Here is a 15,568-nt window from a genome sequence, read left to right on the forward strand (position 1 = left end):
CTTCTTTTGTGTATGAGTGTTCAGTCCTTCAGTTTGCCAGTTACCCGTCTTGGTCCCAGTGCAGGAGCCTACAGACTTCTCTCCTACTGCATCATCTCTTTCTGGAAACACCACACCAGAATGCCACCCTGCTAGCAGTGTCCAGGTAGTATCATCTTTGACTTGGACTCGGAGTTCTTGAGTTTCCTGAGAAGTAAATTTAATCCCTGATTTTTAAAGGGCAAAATACACCAAAAGATGCAGTTAACATGAACTTTTATTGCAAATCTGGTTAGAAATTGGAGAGAAGAGTGTCATTTTGGAACTTAAAAAGTCAAAAACACCTCCTAATGAAAATAAAAGTGTTCATTTTTCTAAGAAGCAAATTTATTGTACTTCTTTTGGAATGAAAATGCTGTATGTACCTTGGTAAGAGGAGACAAAAAGGAAAAAAGTTTCTTGCTATATTTTTTCCATCTGTAAAATTAAGCAGAATCCATATTTAAGAAACTGAAGATGAAAACACAACAAAAACACAACAATCTTTTTATTTATGTAAATCAGATCAACACTTGACAATAAACCAATTTCTACCCATTACCATAACAGCTTGTCTATAAAGAACAGAAAAATTCAGATAGGATTCTACCTAGAGTCAAGCGGTTTTTTTTAACCACCCATTCACAGAGGTATAGGTTCACAGATAAATAATCCCAAACTACTTGCTCGCCATATTTACACATTCCCATTAAATTAAGCATAAATAAATATATACAAACTGAACACGGATACCCTCCAGAGCTCTTCTCATGAAGAGCCAATAGATTGATATTTCTCGATTGTGTGGCAAAAAACAATGCTTATGAATTAGAGACTAACTCAAAAGGGGAGTCCATTTTGGCATTTGAGGAAGAATCGGGTTCTTTCTATTTTTAAAGACAACAAAACGACTTTTAGTGTTTCTTTTAAAAAAATCCAATAATTTAATACACATCGGCAAAGGAGGGGGAAGGCTGTTTGGGCTCTTGAGGCAACATCAGATGGTTTAGGGTTGTTATTTCCCTTCCACATAATGTATTACAAGTACAGGATATCAGATGTGATGACAAATTCTCTATAAACACTCTTAACTAGGAATGCATTGTACCGGAGGAACAGTGTGCAGATAAGTTCAAGGTTTTGGGTTTTCCATTCGACAAAAGTTATTTCATAGGATATATAATTGCTGGAGATAAAGTGGTTTCCTTGGCCAAAGAAAACAAAAAGTTAGGTCTTTGAATGCCTCTTCGGCTCTTTCTGTGGGAGTGGAGAAAGTTGAGGATGTGGAGACTAGAAAGAAGGAAAGAAAATGCAAACTACTTGGCAGGAGGGAAGAAGAGAAGTTACTTCCCCGGCTGGGGGAGAAGGTAAAGGTCCTCTGGATTGCGGAATCCGCCCCCAGAACAGCTCTTTCCTCCCGCCTCAAGGCCCACAATACGTGGAGCGGGAGGTAGCAGAACCCGGTCTGGAGATGGTTAGAACCGCGGAGTGTGAGGGCAGCGGCGGCCACATCCTGACTCCTGCTTGCTATCTTTAGCTATTTTGGTTTGGGACCAAGCGTTTAGGAGGGGGCTTGGAGAGTGGATAAAATATAGAAAGAGTGCGGGGGGGGGGGGGGGGGGGAGTTGCAATTCACCTGTTTGGTTTGAAAACAAAGCTCAAAGGGGCTTGTCTTAAACGTTTCCCTTGACTTAAAAGGAAAACTCTTGCGTTAATCCTACTGTTTATTGATTTATAGGCCCAAGGAAACCAAATCTTTTAATAACTCAATTATCAGATAAACGTAGCGGGCCGGGCTAAGGAAAGCAAAGGGGCGGCGGTACTACTTGAAAGGAGACGTGAGGGATGGATGGGGGCAGTGTGCTTCCCGCGCGCAGGGAGTGGGGGCGGCGGAAGCGCGCTGGGGTTCTCTCTGTGGCTGGGTGGGGCATGAAGGGAACGCACGAATGAGGGCGTAGGGCCACGAAGGGAACCTGCACAGCCAATTACGACAATTCCCATCCATCTCCCCGTTTAGGAGCGCAAGGGCGGGAAGAGTTTCCGTCCAGGCGGCAGGGGATAGGGAGCAGGGGAGTTTCCGATTGCTTGCATATTTCTAGGCCACTCTCCCTCCCGGAGAGGAAGCCCACAGTGGCCGCGGGTAGCAATGGGTTTACGCAGCTCTTGGGAGCCCTCCCCGCCTGCAGCCCGAGGAAATGCCACCCCGTTTACCTACTGGAGAACGGGGCTTTCTCGGTCGCCTTAGCCCTTAGGGTGAGACCGAGAGCAGGAAGGGCCTGCGCGGCCGGCGGCCCCTCCAGCGGCTGATTCTATGTCCTCAACACGACTGGGCGCGAGTGGCCCACACGCTCTCAGGACCTGCACAGTAAGAGCAAGGCGCGTCCATCGCGTCTCTCGCACGTCACACGCGTGGGGCGCGTTGCCCTGCAAGGAAAGGAGACGATGGTTTTCAGTGTGGTTTCTCCCTGCCTCGTGCAATCAGATTACAATTAGCTAATACAAGCGGCCAGGCGTTCAAACCAAGGCGCAGGCTACTGAGTCAGGGAGAAATGGAATGCCTACATGAGCCCTAAACTCTGGTTCTCGGCCTTTGTATTCCTCTCAACCAGTCTACAGCTGGACCTAGCAGACTCAGAGCCATCAGAGGAGTTGGGGGTATTAGATGGGCCGTGGTGTAACCTCAACCACTGCTTAGGCCTTCCAGGTGACCTGAGACCACATCCCTAACTTCCTCTCCTCAACTGACTTAAAAAAAAAAAAAAAAAAGAAAAGAAAATGATAAAAGGTCTGGACAAAGATACCCGCAGGTTTCTAAACCATCAGCCATCCCTCCTCACTCCAAGGCCAACCAAGATGGGGGGGGGAGGGGTGTTCCAATGTAAATCCCACAGAAAAACATCTGGATCTTTGTCGAAGAATGTTGTCAAAGTCCTTTCTACTTTGCTTCAAAAGATGCAAGTATACACCAAATTTAGAGACCTATCTCATCCACCTTTGTCCAGGGGGATTTCTCCCTGCTTTGGGGAAGCTGGAGACACAAGGTTCCAGATCTTATTGCATGGCGATAGTAAGGTGGAGTTCCAAGAATGTAACTGGGCCTCCAGAAGTGAGAAATATTAAATGCATGAAACTTTATCTACTTGGGAGTAGTCCCAGTGTACCCAGACAGTAAAAGTCAAAGCTGAAATGCATGTCTGTTCACTGTGCATTATTTTACTACCGTATGCCAAAACAAGTGCACAGCTAGGAGGGGAACATGCCTCATCTTAAAGCATCTTGTAAGAAAGCAACTGTTGCAGAAAAGAGGAAGTCTCTGCCACTCTTCTCCCCAGCTGTATTCAAATAGCAGCTCCTTCCCACGTTAAAACAGCAATCACCAAAGAGCCCAGGGAAATCAAATCCATTTTACGTGCAGGGCACTACCGTTGGAATATATGGGGCTCCAAAAACCCTTATCCTTTTCCCTTAAAATTCATTTTGCCACCCCCACCCCCGCTGGAATTCCGGTGTTGAGGTATGTTAGCAAGTAGATTCAAAGCTGCTTCCATCATATTGGCCACTTTCTAAATTATTCCCTTTGAGCTTCTTTAAAGAAGTGCACCTGCAGAATTCTGACACACAGGCTTTGATGAAAAAGGGATCGGATTTTTTTTTTCTCAGTACCTTATAGATTGTGTAGGAAGCCCAAGTCCTCTTTGAAGAAGCTCATAAACCATGCGGGCAAAGCTTTGGAAAACAGAAGAGAATGAAATAGTACATACCCCTCCGAAGGAATTACATACTAATCAACAGTATTCATAGTGTCTGTGTGTGTGTGTGTGTGTGTGTGTGTGTGTGAGTGCGCGCACGCGCACGTGTGTACACTATCGTTCTTAAAATTGGTAGGTGACACAAATGTTATAATAAATGCAAGATTCTCTGTATGCAGCTGCTGGCAAGGCTGAGAACTAGTAACGTTTCTGAAAAGAATTGATGATGAGTCTTAATCACTTATTGGTCCAGATTTTCCTCAGCCGCGGGAGCCGCGCCGCTCGTCAGGCCTGCAGCCCCGCGAGCTCCCGCCCCGCCCACCCTCGCCGTCCCTAGTTACGCAAAGGGCCAGGGAGCTGGGCACCCGTAGGTTAGGGACGCAGCGCTGGGCGGGGAGGGGACAGAGTCACTGACGCGGCTGAAACAACGCAAAAAGGCTAACCACACCCATTTGCATCCCGGAAAATTCCCGAAACCATGTGAGGAAGGAAAGGCAGTGGAGAAGAGGGTGGCTGGGAAAGTGGGGAGGTGAGGTGGAGGGCGGGGACTGCGAGAGAGTTTCCTAAAAAAAAAAAAAAAAAAAAAAAAAATTAAAATTAAAAAAAAAGTTCGTGCGTCTCAGTCAACCAGCTCTCAAAGCACTGACACCAACGTTTCTCCGATTTTCTTCCAATAAGTTAGAGTTTTCTCATGTTTAGTCTTATGTTTATTTTCCAAAGGGGGGAAAATCATGGTTTTTCTTTTATTATCAGTATTACTAAACTCGAAAGAACCGAAGTGGAAAATCCGGACGGTTGTCTCCAAGAGAATCTTGAAATAGACACTGAGAACAGTAATTGTTGCTCCGTTGTACGCCTCAGTTTTTTTTAAGTTATTTAGCTTTCTTTTTTTTAAAATTTTGATTGTATGTGTATTCTACCTAATATAATTCTTCCAAAGCCAATCCGATATTTAAAGCTAAAATTAAACTTTTTTGTTTTGTTTTCCTTTTGTATTTAAAACATTTTTCCTTCTTTTTTTTTTAATTTTCATTTCCTGTGTTTCTCCTCCTTGTCGCCAGTTTTACTACCTGGGCCTTCCCCAGACGTGTGCCTGTTAGTGGTGGTGGTGTTCAAGAACATCTTGTCCATGCCTTTGAGCGCCTCGGTGAGATAGTTCTGCAGGGCCGTGAGCGCGGCGCAAATGGCCGGGGCGCCGAAGCCGTGCGTGATGAGGCTGAAGTGCGTGAGGCAGCTCTGAATCCCCGGCTCCAGGATGGGGCTGGGCCGGCTGTTCCCGATCGGTGTCCGGTCCTGCGCCAGCAGATCTGTAAATTCTTTACAAAGTTGCCTGCAAAAGGGTGGGGGGAGGAACAGAAAAATCACCCTGGGTGTCGTTGTCATTGGCATTAGAAAGGAGACGCTCACACAAGCCCAGAGGCGCCCGGCTACCGAAGAGCGAGGCTAATGTGGACGATTCCGCTCTGTTTCCTTTCCCGGCGCTCTCCTTTCCCGAGCAGCTGGGACTGGAAGGAAGGCGGGGGTGGGGAGGGAACGCAGCCCCTCCACCCCAAAGCCTTGCTTTATTTTTCCCCTCTTCATTCAGTCTTTCCTTCTCCATTCCAGGACTGCATAGACTGTGCTGAGAAACTCGCTAGGTGTTGCCATTTAATTATGAATATTCAATCATTTTTAGCTCTTACCTGGTATTTCTTTTGGGCCATTTTCCCCCTCCCGCCTCTCCAACCTCTTGGTGATCCGGCGCAGAAAGCCCGGAAAGATTTAGGCCCCTGGCCACAAGCCTGTCCCTAGCACTGAAGCAGATTGCTGGAGCCTTGCATGGCCCAGGGCAACAAACTGTTTATTCTAGGAGAGAACGCTGATTCCATTCAAAGCAAAAACCTGTTTACCTACTGTATTTGGGAAGGGAGAGATTTTCTTTCTTTTTTGTTTTTTCTCCCTTTCTTGCTTGTAAGTGCAGGCGACTATAAATCTTTGTAAAACAGGATTGTTGTCAATATAAAAGGATTCCCACATAGTTTAAATAAAACCTAAAGGTGGACTGTTAAGACACCAGGGAGGATAGGTTTTATTTGTTGAAGGTTTTTATTTCCTCAAGGCACTTACAATTCAGAGGAATCTCCCAGCCTTAGAAATCCTGTGTACCTAACTACAGATTGAGCTTATTTGAGAAATTTTTAATATAGGAGATAGATGGGAAGTTTTGAGCCCTGCAGGTCAAATGACTTGGCTCTGCTAGCAGGCAGAGCTACAGCATCCCAAAAGCTACAGCCTTTCTCACATTGGCAGACTTTTTCTGTTTACTGCCCTCCAGCCCGAGTCTGTGGGATTTTGAGAAAAGCAGACCTACAGCGCTCCCATTTCCAATTCCTCAGGGAATGACCGGACAGGCACTTGGCAACACCTGGCCTTGCCAACGAGGAAACAGCGCAGGTGACTGGATTCAAAGGACCCTGGAGCATTCTTTCCCCAGGGTGCTGCCACTTTGGTGAGGGATACTGCCTAAACCAGATGGGGTATACTTCCTCCCTCACCCTCTCACAGCAGCTGAGAAGTTGTTTGGTTCTAAGGCTGGTGAATAGAGAACGCTGATAGGTACCCTCTTTTCACCGTGTGGTTTCTACCTTCAAAATACACATACACACTCACAACCTGGGAGGAACAGGCAGAAGTTCTGACCTAAGTCAGGCAGTTCTCAAACCAGAGGTGCCTCGGAATCAGTGGTGGGGTTCAAGGTACTCGGAGGCCCTCCCCCTCCCTCCAGTGATTCAGGGGATTGAGGTATAGGTTCATGCCTAAACATTTTGGAAAAGCTCCCCAGGTAATTCTGACACCCCACATTAAGAAGTACTGGCCTAGGAGAAGCCACCAGGCTTCAGGAAGGGGAGCAATTATAAGCATCCCTTCAGGAACTGGAAGAGTCCTTGGTGGAATTATTATCTGATTTACACACTTTTAAGTGGGGGGGGGGCCTAAAATATTAAAATGCACTTACTCACAACAGGTCGCCCACGGCAGACACCAGGGCAAGGGGTAGCAGGCAGGCAACTGACTAAGGTGTGGTGCAGCTAGCTTTGTACCTCAGAGGAAAACCTTGCCGCAAGAGGGTGCCGGCCAGGTTTTGATCATTGGGAGAGCTGGTTAAAGTCTTTCTATAAGTTTTGTATGCATTACAAAAGTGCCAAAAAGGAAATTCTGTACTGGGGAGAACAAATACTTAAGAGTCAAACATTTTAAATCTTCAAAGCCCAAACGAGGGTCTGTAAGCAATTAAAGTTCTGGGACATTAATATTTTTTGACCCTGCGGAAAGGGGCAATCAAATTCCAATCACGTCTCAAAAACATCTGGACAAATTTGAGCAAATGATTTTTCAGCCTTCCATATATTTCTTTAAATTACGCTGTCAACGGAACAAGCCCGCGTCCTCCAGCGCTAAATAAATGAGCGCCGCCGCTGTTTGGGCCGCGCCTGCTAGAGAAACGTGCGGGCGCACGCAGCGCCGCCCACTGCAGGCCTGAGCCGGCCATAAAACACCAACAATATGACACCGAAGCCAAAGACAGGAGTAAATCAAATAAATAGAAAACCCACTGTAAAAGTTCAAATGAGCTCTAGACCTAAATTTAGCTGGAGATTTACTATTTTCCCCTCTGGAGTTGTAGTAAATTTTACAAGTCAGTGGAAGATGACAAACAGCAACGTTGGAAACGGAGTAATTAGAGCTGTGGGTAGAGATGGGTACACGTGGGTGACATATAGACACCCTGAGCGAGCACACATGGCTGTGTGGATCTGACAGGGAAAGAAATGTGAAATCCAGGCAGAAATATGTGCCTAGGGATCAGGGAGGAACTGGAACAAGGACCCACCCGGAGAGGGTTGGAGAAAAGAACGGTGAAAATCTGGAATTCAGATTAATAAAGCCATTCTCTGCAGACTTGGAAAGAGAAAATAGCAGAGATAAGCCAGAGGAGCCGGGACAGATTCCTAGCCAGCTTGCCACAGGCTGCAAACACCACTTTCAACCAACCCAGTGAGCGACTTCTCTGCCCCCACAAATGAGGGCTCTATACTACCACAACGCAGAGCTCCTCCCAGCAAGGAGCCTCAGCAGGGTAGAGAGTCTGGGACACTCACTTGGTGGCCAGCAGCATATTCTTTCGGGAGTGCAGGTCACTAGGGTCCGTGTGCTGCCGGTTCAAATACTCCGAAACAGCTTTGGCGGGGAACTCTGTTTCACAGATGTACCCAAAATCTCGAGCTAAGTGAACAGCTTCTCCTGAAAAGACAGCAGCAGACGCAAATCAGCACCCATTCCCTAAATATCCAGGAACAGGAGAGGCTCCCTGGTCAACTCTGGTAGTGTTACTAGAGGAAGCCAGCTGTTGGGGACAAAAGCAGAGATGAGACAGATGCCAGAAGTAAAAATGATCCTCAAGCTGTAATTAAAGTTGACAGAGCTCTTTCCAGACCCTCCCTGAGCCGTGTCCTAGCTAGACATCTCTTGAAGCTACAGGGTCTCTCACAACCCTCTTACTTTGTCTTAAGGGAAAGGTGGGCTGATGAATCCAAGAACCACCTTAAAATGGAACTTAAAACATTTGGCTGGCTGTTCAAGCCAGATTCTCCCCTTCTCTTTAAAGCATCTGTTACACCTGCTTTAAATAAAATTTAAAAGTCACCATCATCTTCCTATAATTGTATTAGGAAAAAATCTCTTATTAATAACTAATATATATAAACAAATCCATGTGTGCATGTGTCCACATATATTAAAGAATATATGTAAAATATATAAGGAAAGAGTTTTGCTACCCAGCAATGAAATAATTATTCTCTTTGTCACTTTCCTGCTAGGCTTCAGATTTCTCTCCTTCAGAGGTTGCTGTCATCATCCTCCTACTTAAAGATTTTCTACTGCACAAAGATGACACAGAGCTGTAGAGAACCAGAGCTTTTAAGGTATCTCTTGGCTTCTGAGGAATAAAGAATTGTTACTCTTTAAAGCACAGCCTTGGGGATTCCAGGAAAGATCCCAAACATGAAAAAGAGATATGTTGAATTACCCCATTGCTACATTACTTTTAAAGAGCACGACTTACATTTAATCATCATTATCATAATAACAATGAAAGATTTCTCATGGTGCCTACCAGGATTCATAAAACTGAAAACTGCCAACCAAATATTGGAATTTCAGTGGGTTTTCCAGTTTCTCCTCTTCTCCACCAAATTCCCTATCTTGGACAAAGATTATTTGGACTGCTTTTCAAAATGAGGATTGTAATATTAGCAATTCCCGGAAGGGCAAAATGTGAAACCCCCAGGCTGAGAGTCGACCGCTAATAACTGTGGTTTGGAAATTCAGTGACTGCTTCCTCTGGAGGGTAAGTTTGGGCCAAGCAACTTTGCCTTAAAGATGGCAAAGTACAAAATGCATAATTGTGATGAATTTATGGTTGCTGCTTAAATATTCTAAGATGCCCTCCTCCAAAAACCAACTTCCTACAGGAGGGTCATAGATCATAGCCAAAAAAAAAAAAAAAAAAACACAAACTATAAGCTAGATTTTAAAGAAAATTCTACATGTTCCTCTTTTAGGATCATCTATCTATACAAAAAGTCTTCAAAAAGTGCATGGAAAATGTGTATCATGAGAAAACTGTGCATCAAGATAAACTCACCTTTCCATTTCATTTTTCACAAATTTTGAAGTATACTCATATTTTCTCTCCTTTTCCCATTCCACAAATTCCACTGTACATTCGCTTTTTCTAGACTATGTAGACAAGTTTTTTCATTACATACTATAAATACCATCTTCAAACTCAAACTACTGAGAAAATTAGGTCTTATTACAATCAAGATATTTTAATTCACACTTGAAGAATCTACATTGCTGATCAGACCTGACTGCCCTCCATGTTTCCACAACCCCCTCCCTAGCTTTCTCCTAGGCATCACTGGCCTTATTAAGCCATCAATATTTCACTATGTTCCAGGTAATCAGCAAGAGATACGGCCCTGGAAATGACATGTGTTTTAAAATAACCATTAGAGGTCATGATTGCAGTATGTTTTCCTGTTCCAGCACTCCAGAAGTAAAATCTGGGAAGGAGAAATGGGTATAGAATAGATTGTTGCTTTGTGGATTCACTCTTGCAAGAGTTCACACAGAGGTGTTTCCAATATTGTGTGGCAGCAGAGCTGACCCTGCCCTGACTTGGAGGCTAGACCTGCCTACTTCTCAGAGCACAGGAACCCCCAACACGCAAGGATATCCCCTGGCCTCTCTACAATGGCTGGCTCTAAGTAAAAAGACCTTTGAACTTCTCTCAAGCAGCCGCTTGACATCCAACTCATAAGGGCACAACAATCGCAATGATTTCCAGTTAATCATGAAACATGTAAAATGTCAGCCTCCAGCCGACAGTTAAACTCAGCCACTTCGTGAAATGGCCACACGTCTTGCTTACCTTCCACCAGGGAGGTGAGTAACGTGACATTTGCTGCTTTGCGCCTGCCCGCGGGTAAATTCAAACCGATTTTTTCTAGCCTTTCTCGCAAAGATCTCCCCCCATTTTTCGATTTGGCTCTGAAATTGCAAGAATTAACATTCTGATTAACCTCAGAGTGTTCCTGAAACAAAGTTTAGACTTAGCAATCTAAAGCCCAGTGGAGCTTGAAGAGGTTTTAACTTGAGGTTAGCACATTTTTTTCCCTTCCTTTTGGTTATTTGCTGATAGTTTGCTGAGGTTTGCTTAATTTCTGCAATACAGAGCATAAAAAAAATTGAGTCGTTTTCTTTTTTTATCTTGTGAGGAAAAAAAATGATACCAGATGGGAATAATTAGGGTGTAGGTTGTGGGTCCAGAGAAGGTAGAAGTTGCACATGCACACACACATTTCTTCCTTGTCTTGGAGCCAGTGAGGTGAGCAGCACAACCTTGCTGAAAAGAGGAATAGAGCCAGGTGGTTCAGAGAGGAAAAGGCACTTGGTGGAACAGGTGAGCTTTGCGAGGAAGGGGTCAAGAGCTGCTGTATAAGCAGCTGTGTTAGAAAGTGAGGGAAGACTGAAATATGAAACTAATAATGATAAGCATAATAACACTAAAATTAACACTCTGGGGAGTTTAGTTATGTGATAAGCACTTTATATTGATTATCTCCATCTCATAACAAGTTTTAACCACACAAGCTCAGTGCTCCGGGGGTGACTGAATACTTCCGTGCTTCCTCACTTACAACTGAACCAAAGTAGAACAGAGCAGGGGAATTCAAAATGAGAAAGTTCCTGGGTCTCACCCTAAATTGCTCCCAAGACTCTCTTTGTAAGTGCTAAAGTTGGGCAAAAGTACAAGGGGGGAAAATTACCATGAATTTTGTTGCGGTATTATCCACACAGCCATATTTAGGAAAGAAGGGGCCTGTCCATCCCAAAATGGGAACTTGGAAAGTTCCACCTCATACAAAGTCACCTTCAGATCAGGGACACTGCCAGTGGTTCAGGGGTTAGCAGGGACTTTTGGGTACAATTTAACCTTCAGACAAAAGGAAGTTTCCAGGAGGATTCAGTCTATGGGAGGAATATCCGGGCGCACATAGATGGGTCCATGCAGTAACCATCAATCCTTCTTCCATGGGTATTATTATTCCTAATGGTGGTGGTATTATAGAAGGAAGAAGTTCACCGATCTAGAAGAGTTTTTCAGTGAGGCACAATGCATTTGTGAGTGGTGAACCCAATTTAGTGGATTGCCAACTGCATTTTAAAACATACAATCAAACAGAAAAAAAAGCCAGAGTACACTAGAGATATTTGATAGTGGAGGTACGGTGTACAGATAGATGTAAGTTCCAGCTCGAACGCTTAGGCTGGAGAAGGCGCCCCTGGTGTCCTGGAGCAGGAGGGCCCGGGGCGGGGAAAGTGGCAGCAGGTTTTCAAGCGGCAAAAGAGTGGGGACCGGGAGGGAGGAGAGCGAGGCTGCGCGTGCGCGAGCGCGGGCCCGCGGGACGCCGGTCTGAGGGCCGCGGCGTGAGTGCACGCGGCCCCGAGAACGCAGCGGTCAAGGTTCTGGGTTTTCGCCGTGTGGGGACCCCACTCCAGCCGCGCGGTTGCTAGGCAACCGCGTCCGCCTTCTCCAAGGTCTCCGCACCGGCTTTCTTCCCGACACCCAGGAAACATTGGTTTGAGGGGTTTTACCTTCTGAGGACGCCACCGAGGAGAGACGCATTGAGGCATTCGGGGGGCGAGAGCCGTCTCTGAACTTCTCCAACAGTTACTTTGTACTTTGAAGTTGAACTGAGCAGAGACAAGCGGCCTGGGACCGAGCAAAACACCTCTCCGGTGTTGACGGACATGCCTCCCAAGAAGCCATCTTTATTCATCATTAGAGAAGTCACAGATTTGGGAGGAACCGGAACTAGAGAGAAAGAGAGAGGGGAAAACATTCCATAAAGGTGACCCGGTTTCAGTCCTGGTGACTGGCTGACAAAACGTGCTATTGTGAGAGACCACAGGACAGGAACCAAGTGGAAAGCTGGGGAGGAAGGATTTGTTCCAGCGAGGCTGCGGTGCGTTCAGAGCACTGTGCACAGATAGAGGCCGACACTCCTTTGGAAACTTACCTGGTGTGTGGGCACACACGTGTCACTTTCCACAGCACCGCTCACTACACCAGTCAAGAAAACACACAGCCCCAAGCTTGGACCATACTATGAAGCCAGGCAAATCCTATTCCATCACGTGCTAGCTGTGTGACCTTAGACACTCATTGAATCTCTCTGCATCTGTTTCCTTGTCTGCCTCCTGAAGACAATAATGCCAGTCTCATTTGGTGATGAAGCACGAAGGTAATCATCACCACCCAGTGATACAAAACGGTAACACCAATTGTCTCTATGGGAACCCGTTCCTCCCCTCCCATTGGACCCGAGTCTGTGGTCATCACCAGAGAGGCTCAGGAAGTTGAGCCCTATCAGACTCTGTGCCCCCAGACAGACAGTTCTGGGGATCTGGGCTCCAGGGAGCTGCCCTCTTTAAAACCGGCCCCACTTCCCCCTATATAATAATGCTAGATTCTTTTAGAAATAAATCCAAATGCTCACCTCCAGTGAAAGCAATTGTGCAGTGAGATGAATTTTGTTTACAAATTAAAGCTCTGGCTGGTGGTTGTTTGGAGCGGTTATGATTCACAACAGGTGCCCTGATCAATCAACCAATCACTCTAATTCATATGAGCGGTGGTCTTGCCTTGCCCCAGTTGTTTCATTTCGGCAAGTAATTGATAACAAACCGCACTCAAGGTATGTTTTATGCAGAAGTTAATATGAGCTGACAGCTGGTTGCCACTGCTACCCTGGTGCATTCAGCCTCTCCAGCCTGTATTTCTGTTTAATTGTGTTTCAGTGTCATCTGCACGTTAGGAAGAGGCTGGGCTCAGAAGGCTGGGAATGAAGAACAGTGAAGTCAACATCTAGTTCCCTGGCGATCTTGCCCCTTGAGACTCTTGCGTGATTCAACTCCATTTTCTTTCCCTAGACTCTAGAGGTCACTGGGCAGATGATCTTCCTGATTTGCCTTATACCTTAGTCTCTTCTATTGGGATATGAAGACAACAAATCTTCACAGTATTTTTGATTACCAGTCCAGGGGATTTATTGAAACATGCCTCTGATATGCAAAAAGATGTTTCCACTCCTACTTCTTTGATAAAAACTCTATCATCCCGATAGGAGAAACCACTCTTTCTACCATCTGGAGCCACGAACACCATAGTTCAAATAAAATGCATAACCTCCCTTGTATGGAACAGGATAATCAACAATAAGTATTTTTGTAACAGTTCATCCTTTTTACCAAGAATTCTGGTATTTAAACCTCTATAATTACTCAGAGACTTCTAAAAGCCAGGAAGCTCCAAAATCTTTTATTTACTTGGAATTGTAGTTGGCTCTTTACCCAACAACTTGTGGAAAAGAGCTTTCCTAGAGGAGTTGGGGAAGGGGTACAAAAGTATTTCATTTAGCCACTTCTTGGAGGATACCTGTATCTGTCCACAGAGGCCAAGACCTTGTCTCAGGTGGATAAATGATGATAGGTAACAAGGTGGCTCTTCAATGGCTGAAGGGGGATGGCTACAGGGAAGGCTTTCTTCTTCCTCATTCCCCTCCTATTTTCATTTTGGAAGTTGCTTCTCATTTGAGAATGAACCAATGAAAAGTCAAAGCGTGAGTATTAATCAAATTTGAATAAAGTCTAAAATTAAACTCACTTAACAGTCCAGTGACTGGATTGGGAACACCCTATCATTGGGTCTCATACACAATATTAACATCTATTTTAATCTCTTATTCTTCACAGCAGTCCTGATTTACACATTTCACATTCAAATTCACATTTAAGGCCCTATAAACAAATAATTTGTGATCATGGAAACTGGCATCATGTAAACTTGGAAAATTTTCCCGAAATATAGATGTCCCTTTGTAGTTTTAACATTATGTGAACTATGGAAATAAGTTGCATTGGAATCACATCTTTGATAGTCTGTAACATTTTTTCTTTAAGTACTCCTGATAATAGTTTAAAATAACAACAACAAACCCACTAAGCTGAAAATACAAAGTTCAGTTCCTGCATCCTATACTGAATAACTGAATAGCTCCCCAAAGATTAGAATTTTGACCGATTCTCATGGTCACAGACATCAAATCTCTTGAAAAGACAGGCCTTTAGAGACACTTTAAAATGTGCCTTCTAATTTTACTACTTTAATTGCCTGATTTACCTGACAAGAGCTTTTCCTAAGGGGATGTGTATTGCTCTCTCTCTTGGGCTGTACCTCTCTGCATATGCATTAACACCTAAATACCCTCAATTGAATCAGCTTTTGTCAGCACCCTACCACTCCCGGAAGGTGTATTTTTTCTTTTAAAAACAATGTTGTGATGTACTTCAGGGTTTTTGGTTTTGTTTTGTTTTTGTTGTTTTTTTGTTTTGTTTTGTTTTTAAGTATCACAATCCTGTTTGACTTCTGCATAGTCCCTTCTCATCCTTAGGTTCTTAACCTGTTTCCTACCTAGCAAACTTTTGGTCCCTTACATTTCTCTTGTCCCAACTTTCCTTTAAGTCCTTAACTCCATTGTCATCTACTTTCCCCATCCACTTTCACACCTGCTTAGCTCAGCTGATTAACCCCATATTTTATTCTCTTTGTCTTTCCCCTTCTGCTTACCTCCAGCTTATCAATAAACCCAGAGAGCAACAGGGCCCGGTTGATTTGTTAGTAATTATGAGCACACTGTTCCTGCTCACAGAACCCAGCGATGACTGAGATAGGTTTAAAGCGACAGCAGGAAATGGTAAGGAAATGGAGCATAGCAGAACTCAGCATGAAGCTTTCAGTTCTTTCCATGTTTACAATTTTCTGTGCATACATTAAAAGTTGAGTTTTCTTTTTTTTTTTCCTCTTCACTCAGTTGGATGGCATAGCCAACTTCTTGAATGTAACACATATATAAAGCTCACTCACCTCCCTTTCCCCATGCATTATGTTGGGGAGAAGTAGGGGGAGAAGGTTTAAAAATACACCAATACTTCATTAGCGTGACTAGGGTTTTATTTAAGATAGAGGAGGGTAAATGATTAAAGAAAATATTATTCATTATCATGTTATATAGAGCTAAAGGGTTAATAGGCTGCCTCTTCATCGCTTCTCTTTAAACTTAAGTGTGAAACCATAGCCCTGGGATCTTTGTGTTTGACTGGATCTGCTGGTGGGCAGAAGGAAAGAAATG

General features: G+C 44.5%; 1 protein-coding gene across 7 annotated transcripts in view; it reads right to left on the reverse strand.

Annotated features, from left to right (window-relative positions):
• Positions 1-511: 511 nt before the first annotated feature.
• TFAP2B (transcription factor AP-2 beta) overlaps positions 512-15,568 on the reverse strand; it is a 29,000-nt gene continuing 13,943 nt past the window's right edge. For 2 of the 7 annotated variants that reach the window (XM_017345175.4, XM_017345178.4), the window contains 5 exons: positions 11,973-12,192; positions 10,246-10,364; positions 7,907-8,048; positions 4,838-5,097; positions 512-3,744 (listed from right to left, as the gene is read on the reverse strand). In XM_017345175.4, the coding sequence (XP_017200664.1) occupies positions 3,683-3,744; positions 4,838-5,097; positions 7,907-8,048; positions 10,246-10,364; positions 11,973-12,192 (803 nt within the window). In that variant the 3' untranslated portion in view covers positions 512-3,682. Of the gene's footprint in view, positions 5,098-7,906; positions 8,049-10,245; positions 10,365-11,972; positions 12,193-15,568 lie in introns of all 7 variants that reach the window. The other 5 variants (XM_002714495.6, XM_070074660.2, XM_089333197.1 and 2 more) reach the window with 4 other exon arrangements.

The sequence above is a fragment of the Oryctolagus cuniculus genome, chromosome 5 (assembly GCF_051225735.1).
Source record: "Oryctolagus cuniculus isolate XC-2025 breed Fujian yellow rabbit chromosome 5, ASM5122573v1, whole genome shotgun sequence".
Lineage (NCBI taxonomy): Eukaryota > Metazoa > Chordata > Mammalia > Lagomorpha > Leporidae > Oryctolagus > Oryctolagus cuniculus.